Below are 12,069 nucleotides of genomic sequence, written 5' to 3'. Positions count from 1 at the left end.
TTGACCAGGGTCAGTGCAGCAAGAACATTTTCCCATTTAATGCGGTCATCCATTCAGTTTATTGAGCACCTGCTATGTGCCAGGCACTGGGGTACGATGCCAGGGTAGCCCCGAGGGAACAGGCAAAATCCCCAGGTCACGGAGCTCATGCCCTGCTGGGGGGATAGAGGTCGGAGAGGGAAGTGAAACGGCACTGGCGCCCTGAGCGCCACGCAGGAGGGTGTGGGGAGGTCTGGGGGGAGAGAGCTCCATGGTGCGGGCAGGCCCTGCCGGAGGGGAGGCGGGAGCCAGCGGGGTGTCTAGAGGGATCCACACACACAAGCAGCGGCACGAGGAGGAGACAGGGACAGAGGCCCCTGGGGCGGGGAGTGGGCCGGGGTCCGGGAGGGGCTGGCGGCCAAGTGCTGCCGCTGGCTTTACCCAGAGGCGCCCGGCGTGCCAGGGAGCTGGGCCCCTACGTCCCTTGGCCCTCGTGTGGCCACGCAGGACAGACGAGCGGTGCTCCCAGCCGGCCTCCCAACGTGACTCTTTCTCCTCCGCCCTAGCCCTCGCCAGCCCCCTGCAGCTCCTCGCGGCTCAGGCTAGCTCGTCCACCCCGGTGGTGGTCACGCGTGTGCACGAGGTGGGGCCTGAGGAGCCGGCAGCAGCGGCGGCCCCCAGCACCGCCGCCACCGCCCCCTCCGCTTCGCCCCCTGGGGAGCCCGAGGTCAAGAGGTCCCGAGTGGAGGAGCCCCTGGGGACCGTGACCACGCAGGCCGGGGCGATTGCGGCTGCCGGCCCACAGGGCCCCGGGACCGGGGAGTGACGTCGCCCGCGTGGAGGTGGAGCGGGACACACGCCAGAAGGAGTTCCGGAGCTGGGCCGAGGCGGCCGACACCACCGCCGCTCGGGACCGAGATGAGGGGGCTCCACGCGGACCGCGCTCGGTGCCACACGGGCAGGACTTCTCCGTCCACGTGCACCCGGACACACGCATCCTCCCGGCATCTTGTCTCCTGCCCCCGCTCTGGTTTAAGACAAAAACCCATAAACATGTTCAGACAGCTGATTGTACCGTTCTGGGAATTCTTTGTTTTCGTTTCCTTCTCCCCCAGCAGCACCTTTTCTCCCCGTGCCTTTCGTCAAGGGCGTGGGGAGAAGGTTGTAGCTCAGTGTCTCTGGGAACACGTCCCGGCGGCCCCGACCCCGCACAGGAGCCAGGCTCCCAGAGCAGCCTTCACCCCGAGGACGGGACAGAGACGCAGCCTGGTGCGGATGGGCCTCCAAAGGAGAGCACAGGCCTGGGGATCCAGCCCTGTTTGTAAGAGATTGGAAAGAGGCGAGAGAACGGCAGCACCGCCGGATTCCAGACTGTCCTATGGTTTCTTCTTCTAAAAGCGACATAGAAAGTATTGGCATTAATGGGACGGAGGGGAGGGGCCTGGTTTGGCTTTGGGCCCCAGGTGTTTCTGGTTTTGCTGAAACACGGAATTCAGGCTTCATCGTCAACCTGAGACAGACACAGAAGGGATCATCTGTTTTTGCGGTTTTCATCTGTAGACAGTTTAGCAGCTGTAGGTCTGGGCTTCTTACTGGCATTAATCCCACGGAGAGTAAACCTGCCGCTCTGTCTGTTAACTTCAAGAAAGACTGACGGCCTCCCGGACTGGTGTTCAAGGCAGAAAGCTGTTCACACGAAAGACCCACCTGAGCCAGCGGCTGCAGCGTCTGGCCTGTGTCCCGGCCACACGGGGGACACGGCGGCCACTGGTCCTCCGGGGAAGGAGGTGGCCGCTCGACAGGAGGACTGTCACGTCGAGTGGCCCCCGTTTCCCTGTGGCTCTGATGGCCGGCTGCCACGCGGCCGCTCACCAGGCTTTATCACCAGGTTCCAGTGTCTTCACCGCCCGACAGCCTGCCTGACGTTTCCCATCGGAACCGTGTCTGCTGCCCGCGGCGCCGGAGGCCCTGGGCTCGGCCCGCAGCTCTCGCCGGCTCGGTGGGACCCCCTGTGCCCCCTGGAGACGTGAGCAGAGCAGAGGAAGCCCGCAGTCCTTCAGCTTCTCTGGGAGAACGTTCTCAGGAAATGTTAAGCACGTCTCTGTGAAAAGTGGCTTTAAACTCGGCCTGGCGCCCCGCGTCGGCCCTTCCGCACGAGCTCTGGGGGCCCCGGCGGAAACGGTTCCTCCCTTACGACACGCCGTCCGCATCAGTGCCCCGACGGCAGCGCCGCCGCAGGGCCAGGCGTGGCCAGGTGCTCTAGCTGTCGCGGTTGTCCCCGCACGCCCGGCCCGGGAAACGCCTCGTCCGGCGTCCGCGGCACTGAACCCCACGTGGGAAGGAGCTCTCCTGTGATGCGGCCAAGATGGGGAGGGGTGGCGCCTCGGCCCTGTTCCCGCCCGGTGGTGAGAGTCGCTCACGCCCCGCTGACGTTCTGTGTTGTGTCGTGTGGACTGTGTCTTTGGCCGCGTCTGGTGTGTGTGGGCGAGTGTGAGAGCGAGTGAGGCCGAGGCGGGCGCCCCGACACCGGTGGCCTGGCCCCTGTGGGTCCTCGGCCAGGGCTCCGGGGCGGCCATCGCTTCCTTCCCCTTCGTTGCTGCTCGGTCCCGGGGCTGCGCAGGCCTCCTGCAGGGGCTTCTTGCTCACGGGCTGTCCTCGATGCCACAGGCTCGCCTCCTCGGGAGAGCTGGCGCCACCCACGGAGGACAGACGCCCAGGACAGCTGAGGCCACAGGACGCCCTCAGCTCCGGGCCTCGCTGCCTGGTCTGGCCCGTCTGGCCCTGACCCTGTGCTTTCCTGACTTCTGAGGTTCTTTGGTTTCTGTCTGTTATCAGCGGCGATCCCACTGTTTATTCTGGCCGTGGTTGAGGGAGAAGGGAGTGGAGGGGGGTGACTGGACCCGGAAGGGAGACAGGACGGGGTACCCTTCGGTGACATTCTGCCACGTGGAGAGCTTGTGCGTTTTTAGCTCCTCCTGGGAAGGAGAAGAAGAGACCCTGTGGAGCCCGGCCTCGGGGGACCTGCCACTCCAGGTTCACGGTATGCTTCCGGATGGGCCTTTGGTCACCTGACCAGATGGCATGCGTGGCTCCCGCCAGCACTTGGCCTGGGGCTGGTAGCCAGGAGGCCCAGGAGTGGCCAGCTCCCCAAGGAAGATGCACGTGGCGGCCAGCAGGATCGCCGATGTCCTCAGATGGTTCCACACCCCCTCCCCCCGCCAAGCCCGCCCACGGGAGCAAGAGTGCCAGGCCAGAGTGACCAGGAGAACCCCCGCCCTCGGGGCCTGGCAGCCATGACCCGCCACAAGCATGGGTGTGGCACGTGGGCTGACCCAGCCGAGGCTGGGAAAATAAGCGCAAGTGAGTTGACCTGGCCTGATGCTCGTGTCACTGCAGCCTCAGGACACCCAGGGGCTGGAATCCGTGCCAGGCGGGTGCGGCTCAGGGCAGGGCAGTTGGGCCCCTGTTGTCACAGTGGCTCCCTCTCTATCCAGGTACCTGGGTCCACCTGTCCGGCTGTGCTGGACGAGTCATCACCTTTACCAGTGCCAGATACAGGAAAACACGCGCTCTGCACAGGAAGGAAGTCACGAAAACCACTGCTCTTGAGCAGCTGAGCATCTCCCCCAAGACAGTTGGGTCCAGCGTCAGAAGGGGGAAGGGCTGCACCTAGGAGCTCATCAGCTGCCCCGGAGTGGACACCGAGGGTCCCTCGTCCGCCACCTGCAGCTTTCTCTCCACGCGAAGCTCCCAGTCACACAGCGCTGTCGAGGGCAGAACCTGCGATCAGTGCTCAGTCTATCCAGCTTCACTTCTTCTTAGGTCCGTAAAGGGTACACAGCCTGCATTTCCCATGAGATCAGAGTCGTGCTTGTGGGGGTCGGGTCCCTAGGCCGGACACCGTCGTCTCTGACTCGCTTGCTGCAGGGGGGCCCTCGGTCTCCCTGCCGGGGCCTGGTTGGTTCATGTTTGGGGCTTGCTGTTTGTGGGAGTTTGGTGAAAGTGGATTTCTGAGTTGCTAAACGCGCATCGGTGATTCTCAAGCCGGACGGGAATGGGTTTGTGGGGGGCCCCCGGGCTGCCTGGCCCCTTTTCTGGACCTCACTGGCCCTGGCGAAAGACTAGTGCAAGGTCACAGACATCGTTCAGCTAATGCGCTTACTTCCTCTAAAGGTAGCTGTGCGTGGACCATTTAGAGTGAGCTGTGCATCTCCTGGGGTGTGTGGTGAGATCTCTGTAGACAGAAACCCCTTTCTTTGGCCGCTTGGAGTTCAGAAGGAGAAAGACTTTTTTTTTTTTTTTTTTTGGCTATTTACTTTGGTCAGTTTCTTCCTTTATGCAGACAAAGAGCAGACCAAACGTGAGAGCATGTTAGAGAAGAGAGGTTTGTTCGCGGGGCTTTTAGGGGTTAGACTTACGTGCAGTTGATGCAGGGCAATGAGCTGTTTTTCTCCAGAAGCCTCAAGTTCTGCTCTGCCCTGGGATGGCTTCATCTGGGATGAGGGACTGTCGTGCCCCCGGGAACGGGCTTCGGGCGCCATGGACCATGCGGCTGCCCCTTGCTTCAGTGCCGAGTAAACAGTGCGTGGCTTGTTCTAGAATAAGTTACCCAAAATGATCATGAGGCTCTGCAAGTAGAAACGGCCGGAGTTGCTAAACCGAGGCCCCGTCCCCGCGTGGCTGACAGTGAAAGTGGCTTCTCCACGGCTGCTTGAAGCTGCCCTCGTGATACCTCTGCCAGAGACGATGGTGTTTAATAAAAGCACCATTTAAACCGTTCACACGTGCTGCTGTAAAGGTGGGAGGGCCCAAGAGGGAGGGAGGGAGGCCCGGGGCTGGGGTGCGGTGGGCACAGCAGTGGTTTCTCTACGTGGTCCTCAGGTTGCTTCCCCGTGTTTTAGAAACTACTCTCATCTCACAGGTTCCTTTCTCGAGGCCTTGTTTCCCACGTTAGGGTTCAAAATGCTCAGGACACAGCTCTCGCCATTGCGTGTGTACCCGCCCTTCCTGCCGGGGCCCCGCTTCTCGCGTTTTCTTTTACCACCAGAAGCTGCCCCCTCTGGGTCCAAGGGCAGCAGGTCTGGGCCCGACGCCTGCAGGTGTCCTCGGCCATCGGTAACCGCGCGGCCCCTCTGGTGACCTTGTCCGACTGTGAGGGTCTCTGCGGAGAGCGGCCACCCACTCTGTCCAGCCCCGGAGTCACAGCTGCTCTGCAGTGCGGGGTGTGTGACACACCACCAGCATTTCCTCCAAACGGAAATAGAAAACGGGCCGTCTGCCAAGTGTGTTTAGGGAAAGTAGTTTTGCTCTTATGCTGCAAAGAAAGGACGGTCACTTGCCGAGTTGTCGTGCCCCCAGCACCGCCGGGCTGTCAGGGGCGTCTCTGCGGAAGGCCTCCCAGCCGGGCTCAGGCCACAGCTCAGCCCTGCCTCCGCAGGGACGGTCCCCTCCTGCCATCAGACCGCGTCCTGCTGCACCACCGTCGCCCCCCCCCCCCCCGCGCCTGCCCCGGGGACACAGGGCAACTCAGCAGAGGACGGAGGTTGGAACGGTTCGTGCCTCTAGGTGTGCCGAGACCCCCGTGTCCCCATCACATCCGAGTGGGTGTCTGAGCAGCCGCTGTGGGAGGTCCGATCTGTCGGGGAAACTGTCCCTGTTCCTGCCCTGAGCAGCACGGTGACCCTGCCGCCTGCTGACGGGAGGCCTCCTGCGGACTGACCGTGGACCAGGAGCAGGGCGCTTGTGCTGTGTTTTCACGCGGGGCTGGAATGAAGAGCTCTCCTTTGGGCGAGCGGGCCTCAGGATCCTTGGTGTCTTTTCCTTTCCCTAACGGTTTTAGCTGCTCAGTGTTTTAGAAGAGAGTGAAGGCAGCAGTCACTTTGTTTCTAGGCTTCTTTCTTTCTCCCCAGGGAGGAGCCCCACTCAGAGGATTTCATTCATTCCTTGTATCTGCTTATCATGCTGGTAGCGATTGGGAAGAGGTCGAGAGAAGACAAAGCAGACACGCTTCTCTACCTGGGCTGACGTGCCAAAAGCTGGCTGCACGGGGCCCGCACCCCCGGCAGATGAGCCAGGGTGTCTTCAGTTTATGCCTCCGGGTTTTAGTTTCCCTTTCGCTTCCAAGGGAGACGTGAGAGGTCTCCAAACTACTCTCGCCTTTTTGCCCAAACCCAGTTATTTTAAGAGTCAAGATAGAATTGGAAGAATTCTAGTTCATTATTCTTTATTTGAGAATCTTTTCCGGAATCGTTGGCTCATTTGATTCGTCCAGATATTTATTGGTGGTTTACTCTGTGTCAGAAACAGTAAAAAGTGCAGGGGAGGCCAGACCCGAGAGGGACATGGCCATTTAGACCTGCGACGCCCCCCAGGGTTAACGTTCCAGTGGTCTGACACTTTAAAAAGATTCTGTGCTTCCTGTGTAAAGGTTTTCTTACCTGCAGTAATAGGACTCGCTCCTCTGAGCTGTTGCCCAGAGCCACGAGGAGCGCTGTGACCTGTCCCCAAATTCTGAACGTATTGGCTGAGCTGGAATGAGGCCTGTGACTCTGAAATGGATTTTTTGTGCATGAAGTTAACTGGCCTAAAGGGGATTGAACTACACCTGCAGCCTCTTAGGATCTTAGCCTCTAAATTTCTGGGTTAACTGGTCCAAAAAAATTTTTTTAATAAGTAAAAATAGGATTTAAAACTCCAACACTTTTAAGTTTGGCCCTTACCTCCTCCCCTCCCAGCTTCCTTTCAGGAAGGGCTTTCTGAATACCTGGTAGCCCAGAACTGACCTGGTTCGATTTCTAGCTCAGGACGGGGATCCGGGAGGAAAGAAGAAAGTGTGTCCCTGCTCGTGGCTTACACTCAGACCCTGACCTTGGGCAGCTTGGCGCACGTGGGGGAGGGTTAAACCCAGCACGGATTGTTCCTTCTTATCTGACTGAGAATTCTCCTGTAAAGATCATTTGGGGGGGCGGGTGTTGTTAGGGGCGTGTCTGTGTGTGAGTGGTTTTTTTTTTTTTTTTTAATGGTGGCTGTCTAGAGTATTTTTCACAATATGTTTAATCATCAGTGCTTTAAAAAGTGGTGGTATCCTGTAGAGTGAATTAGGTCCCAGAGCGCTGGATGGGAAGCTGAGGTCACGTCACGTGGCCGTGTTTCACCACCTGTGAGTGTGATGGGTCCTGTGGGACACCCAGGGGGGTCGGCACAAACCCCGTCACGGGGACGAGAGGACGGGGCGGGGCCCACCGCAGCTGGGCCGGCCTGCGTTTTCATTTCAAATGGGATACAGTATTTTTTTAATAAGGAGCCATACTTTTTTTTTTTAAAGTTTGAGATCTGAATGTGATTTCCAATTGTACCAGACGTTAATGTTTTAAAGCTATAACAAAGTTTAAAATTTCTACTTTTTGTTTCTCATTTAACTGTTCTTTTATCTATTAAATTGTTGTATGTGGATGGGGAAGTTTTGTTTCTCCTCTTAGCATTTGTTTCTATAACCAGAAATAAAATTATATATTAAAGAAACGACACCGGGCTCTGTGTGGTCTTGGGAGCGGCAGCTCCGCCCCCTCAGCTGCGGGGAAATCGCCGCCTGCTCTCTTCGTGGTGCTGCTGGATTGACAGTCACCGGAAGGGGGCGCTTGGGCGTTTGTGCCGCAGACTGGCTCTGACCTGGGGTTTGTCGCAAATCCATCATCTTCAAGGTTCCCTCATGTTTGTGCGTGGGACTCATCCCCTCGTTCAGCTGATAACGTGCCTTTTTCAGGTTTCACAGTGGTCCACGGTGCTAAGGTTTGAGCACTTCTCTTCCTCTGGTGCTCCATCACTGCTCCAGCTGAAGCCTTCATACAACAGTAACAGATTAATCACAGGTTAGGATTTTAGCTAGAGAGCAAGCAAGAGTGAGAATAATGAGTTTTAGGAGCTACATTGGCTAATTAGCATCTTTTTTTTTTTAACAATTTCCTCTTTTATTTATTTATTTATTTATTTATTTTTGGCTGCATTGGGTCTTCGTTGCTGCGCGCGGGCTTTCTCTAGTTGCGGCGAGCGGGGGGCTACTCTTCATTGCGGTGCGTGGGCTTCTCATTGTGGCAGCTTCTCTCGTGGAGCACAGGCTCTAGGCGCGTGGGCTTCAGTAGTTGTGGCTCGTGGGCTCAGTATCTGTGGCTCGTGGGCTCTAGAGCGCAGGCTCAGTAGTTGTGGCTCACGGGCTTAGTTGCTCCGTGGCATGTGGGATCTTCCCAGACCAGGGCTCGAACCTGTGTCCCCTGCATTGGCAGGCAGATTCTTAACCACTGCGCCACCAGGGAAGTCCCTAATTAGCATTTTTTTAACTGTTTAAGTTTTTTAAGTTTTGTTTTTGATTAAGACAATCATTTCTCACTAGTAAGACCTTAAAATAGCATTTTACACAAATGTACATTTTGTAAGAAATAGTCAAATATTACCCTTGGTAATGTCACTTGGGTGTGTGTGAGTGTGTGAGAGCACATAATTCTCAATGAAAGCTAAGCTACCCTGTGAACCTGGGTGAGTACCAAAGACAAGTGAGTGCATATCCCCACCAAAAGCCGGGTTGTGCATTGCAGCTGTAATCATTGCCAAAATTTGGAAACAAAACAAATATTCGTCAAGAGTAGAATGGAGAAGTTGTGGTAAACTCATACAGTCACACACTGATTAGTACACGGCAGTAAGAGCTGTTGTCATCCTACAACACAGATGAGCCTCACGGCATCACCGTGAAGGCAAAATGCAGTACTGTGGGTTCCATTTGTATGAAGTGTAAAAGGAGGCAAACCTGATCTCTGGTGATGAGAGCGAGGCTAGCGGCTGCCTCTGGGGAGGGGAGTGGGTGTGGACTGTGGGGTACGGGGAGCCAGCAGGGAGGGGGAGGCGTCCTGAATCCTGGCCGTGGCCGCTCAGGTTTACAGCAGCGTGTGCTGGCGCCAGCTTGCGAGAGCTGCATGTCCAATTTTCAGGAATTCTGAGAGCTGTTCACCAAAGCCATTATTAAAATTTTAGTTACATAAACTTAATAACGTGAAAAATTACGTTAAGACCCAAGGTAATAAATACTCAATTCACAGCTTACTATTATTTTACTATTACCGATGCTCTCGAGGTTGTTCGCGTGGATTGGGCCTGCGTGGTGAACAGACTGTCCAATGGGGCGCTGCTTACTGTGTATCTGCTCCCAAGTGTCCAGTGACAGCACGTTGGCAGCTTGAAATCCGCCACTGTGGGAGTGTTCACACCACGGAAATTATCAAACACGACAAATCAGCCTCCCCACACCCGCAGCAGAGCCAGTTAGAGGTTTACCAGCATACCACTGAGTTCATTTAAGATTTGTGTGCTTTATATATGTTTTACTTTAATAAACTTTTTTTGTGTGTGTGGCTGTGAAACTGGTATTTGAACTCCTTTCCAAGTCTCACATTTTGTAGGTCCAAAGGCAGTTACGTTTGGATTTGATTTGTAGGCCACGCTCAAGTAAACCAGCAAACTCCCTCCAAAACCATGTGTCGTTATTAAGCTACTGTCTGGTAGCTTCAGACCCAACTTTCTGTGCCGTTTCACGATTCCAGGGCTGGGCCTCTGCAAGCCCATCTCCGCTCTGCCGGCTCCTCCCAGCCCGGCGGCCTGACGCGGGGCCTTGGCGGGGCCCGGAAGGCCGGAGGCTGCTTCCTGTTCTCCGCGGCTTTCTTCAGCTCCAGGAAACGTCCTGGCAACAGCAGCTGACCGCGGTGGGTTGTCCCAGCCCATGGGGGCCTCCTCGCAGGTCAGTTTCAGCTCTGCGGGACCCCTCGGCCCGGCCCTAGGCTCTCACCACTCCACCCTCTTCCCCTTGTTCCCCGGGCATTAGGAGCAGCTGCCGCTCCGTGTGCCCCTTCCGTTCTTCCCCACCTGGTTGCAATTCTTTATGTTGAATCTCCTAATGAGATACCTGCTTTCCATCTCCAGACGGGCCTCCAACGACGCCAGGTGCACAGAGTCCGCGCTGCCCTCGCTCAGGCCTCCCTGCAGCACCTGGGACTCCCGCTTCGCCGGCCACTGCTCAGCAGGCAGCGGGCAGAGCGGCTACAGGCGTTGACCTGGGGTCCAGGTGCTGGTTCCGAGCCCTCCTCCGCCTACACGTACGAGGGCCCTTAGCCAGTCCTTTAGCTTCAGCCAGCTCATCCTTGACATGGTAACAATTACGCTCCCTCAGGGTGAGACGGCCACGTTGGGTGAGACGGCCGAGGTACGGTGCTCAGCAGGCTTCCCAGGAGGACGGCCTGGTTCCCTTCCTCTTCACCCTGGGGCTCTTCGGGGCTCTCGCGGGGGCGGGGGGCGCCCGCCTCGCTCCATGCGCTCTCAGGGCAGATGCGTTCTCACCGCCTCACCCGCCCCGACTGGCTCCCGGCTCTTCACCCTCAGCACCAGTCACCCGCAACATCTCCACCTGGGCGCTGTAAGGGCATCTCACCACCCCGCCCCCGCCCCCGCCCCCGCCCCTCCATTCTGGGTCTTCCCCACTGCTCATCCCTCCGAGGCCTCCCTGACCCTCCCTATCCAAAGAACATCCAACTTTTCCTCAACGCTCTTCTCTTACTCTGCTTTATGACCCCTTCAGAGCATTTCACTACTAGGCTTACGTGTGTGATTGTATATTTGATAATGGTCGTTTTTGTGGGCTGTAAATTCCATGAGGGCAGGGACTTGGCCTTTCGCGGTCCCCATTCCCCAGAACCTAAAACACTACGCACACAGCACAGGGACTCAAGCATTGCTTGTTCCTTGAATGAATGACTCCACAAACCTCCTCATCCTCTCCTGCCCCCAGGTCGAGTGAATGGCACCACCCCATAAGCAGAAACCTGCTGTTGCCCTTGGTTTTTCCCTGTTCTTCCTCTCACCCAAATCCATGTTACCAGGTGCTACAAATCCCCCCTGAACGGTTACTGAATCAGCCTACGTCTCCATTCACGTGGCCCTTACCTAGCTCAGGGAACCTCCCTCCCTCTCCTGGACCAGCCCCTTCTCTCCACCCACCCACCCCACGGCCCCCCAGTCCATTCTCTACTCTCCCGACAAACAGCAGGTTTCCCCTGAGGTGCATGTAAGCCACAGGAAGCAGGCCTTCGTGCTGCCTTCAGGACCTTCGCCTAGGCCTTCCCCTCCCACCCCTTGGTCTGACACCCTCTGGGCTCATCCTAGGCACCTGTCCCTCCCGAAGTAGTCCTCCTGTTTTAGGCTGTAACAGCATTTATCACGCTGGATTGTCACTGCCCAGAGGACGGCCCTGTGTCCCCGCGCAGCCTGCAGGGTGGAAATACTGTGGCCAACACACCTCTCAGAATTACTAGAAATTGACCTTCCCTCTCTGAGCATGTTGCCTTATCTGTAAAACGAGATACCGATAGTCTGTGATTATGGTGGGGATTGAATAAGATTTTTTTGAAGCAGCAGGTACAGGCTACGTTGGGTGCAAAATGAAATGGGAGCTTTAAAAAAGAACTTCTGAGAGCTGCAGCTGTTCCTTGCAAACTGCAGGACACGGACGCAGCCCACGACCGCAGTCTGTGTAGTATTTTTCAGGCCGCACTGAACACGGGACCTGCAGGCGGCGGAGCGGACTGTGTTCACGGAACAGAACCTAGAACTGGGGCGATGGGCTGAGGCCCAGCGGTGACAGGCCGCTCCTAACGGCTCCCGGGCGCCCAGCGCCCGAAGCTGCACCGGGGTGCCGGGTACCATGGTTCTGGGGTGCGGAGGTTCCGGAGTCTCGAGGTCCCGGAATCCCGCGGTCCAAAGTGCCGGAACGCGACGCAAAGCCAGCCCTGACCGGCGGCCCTCGCGCTGACGGCCCCGCCCCCGGCTGAGACGCTCCGTCAAAGCCCATTGGTCGGCGGCCTGTGCGCCCTGCTCACTTGATGCGCCACGGGGCGCTGCACGTGACGCGACCCGGAAGCCGGCGTTGCTGCGGGCTTTCCTCCCGGAGTCGCCGGCGTGCGGAGTGTGAGGGGTGCTCTCCGGACGGCGGCGGCGGCGGCGGCGGCGGCGGCGGCGGCGGCGGCGGCGGCGGCGGCGGCGGCGGCGGCGGCG

General features: G+C 57.7%; 1 protein-coding gene across 1 annotated transcript in view; it reads left to right on the top strand.

The window, feature by feature from the left end:
- Positions 1 to 1,048, top strand: part of FOXK1 (forkhead box K1) — a 60,128-nt gene extending 59,080 nt beyond the window's left edge. Inside the window, exon 9 of the mRNA XM_061207810.1 lies at positions 546 to 1,048. Within this exon, the coding sequence (XP_061063793.1) occupies positions 546 to 805 (260 nt within the window). The 3' untranslated portion in view covers positions 806 to 1,048. The remainder of the gene's footprint in view (positions 1 to 545) is intronic.
- The last annotated feature ends 11,021 nt before the right edge of the window (positions 1,049 to 12,069 follow it).

Source organism: Eubalaena glacialis, chromosome 13 (genome assembly GCF_028564815.1).
Source record: "Eubalaena glacialis isolate mEubGla1 chromosome 13, mEubGla1.1.hap2.+ XY, whole genome shotgun sequence".
NCBI classification, from domain to species: domain Eukaryota; kingdom Metazoa; phylum Chordata; class Mammalia; order Artiodactyla; family Balaenidae; genus Eubalaena; species Eubalaena glacialis.
The sequence above is the reverse complement of the archived record's forward strand: the minus strand, read 5'-3'. Positions and strand labels throughout refer to the sequence as shown.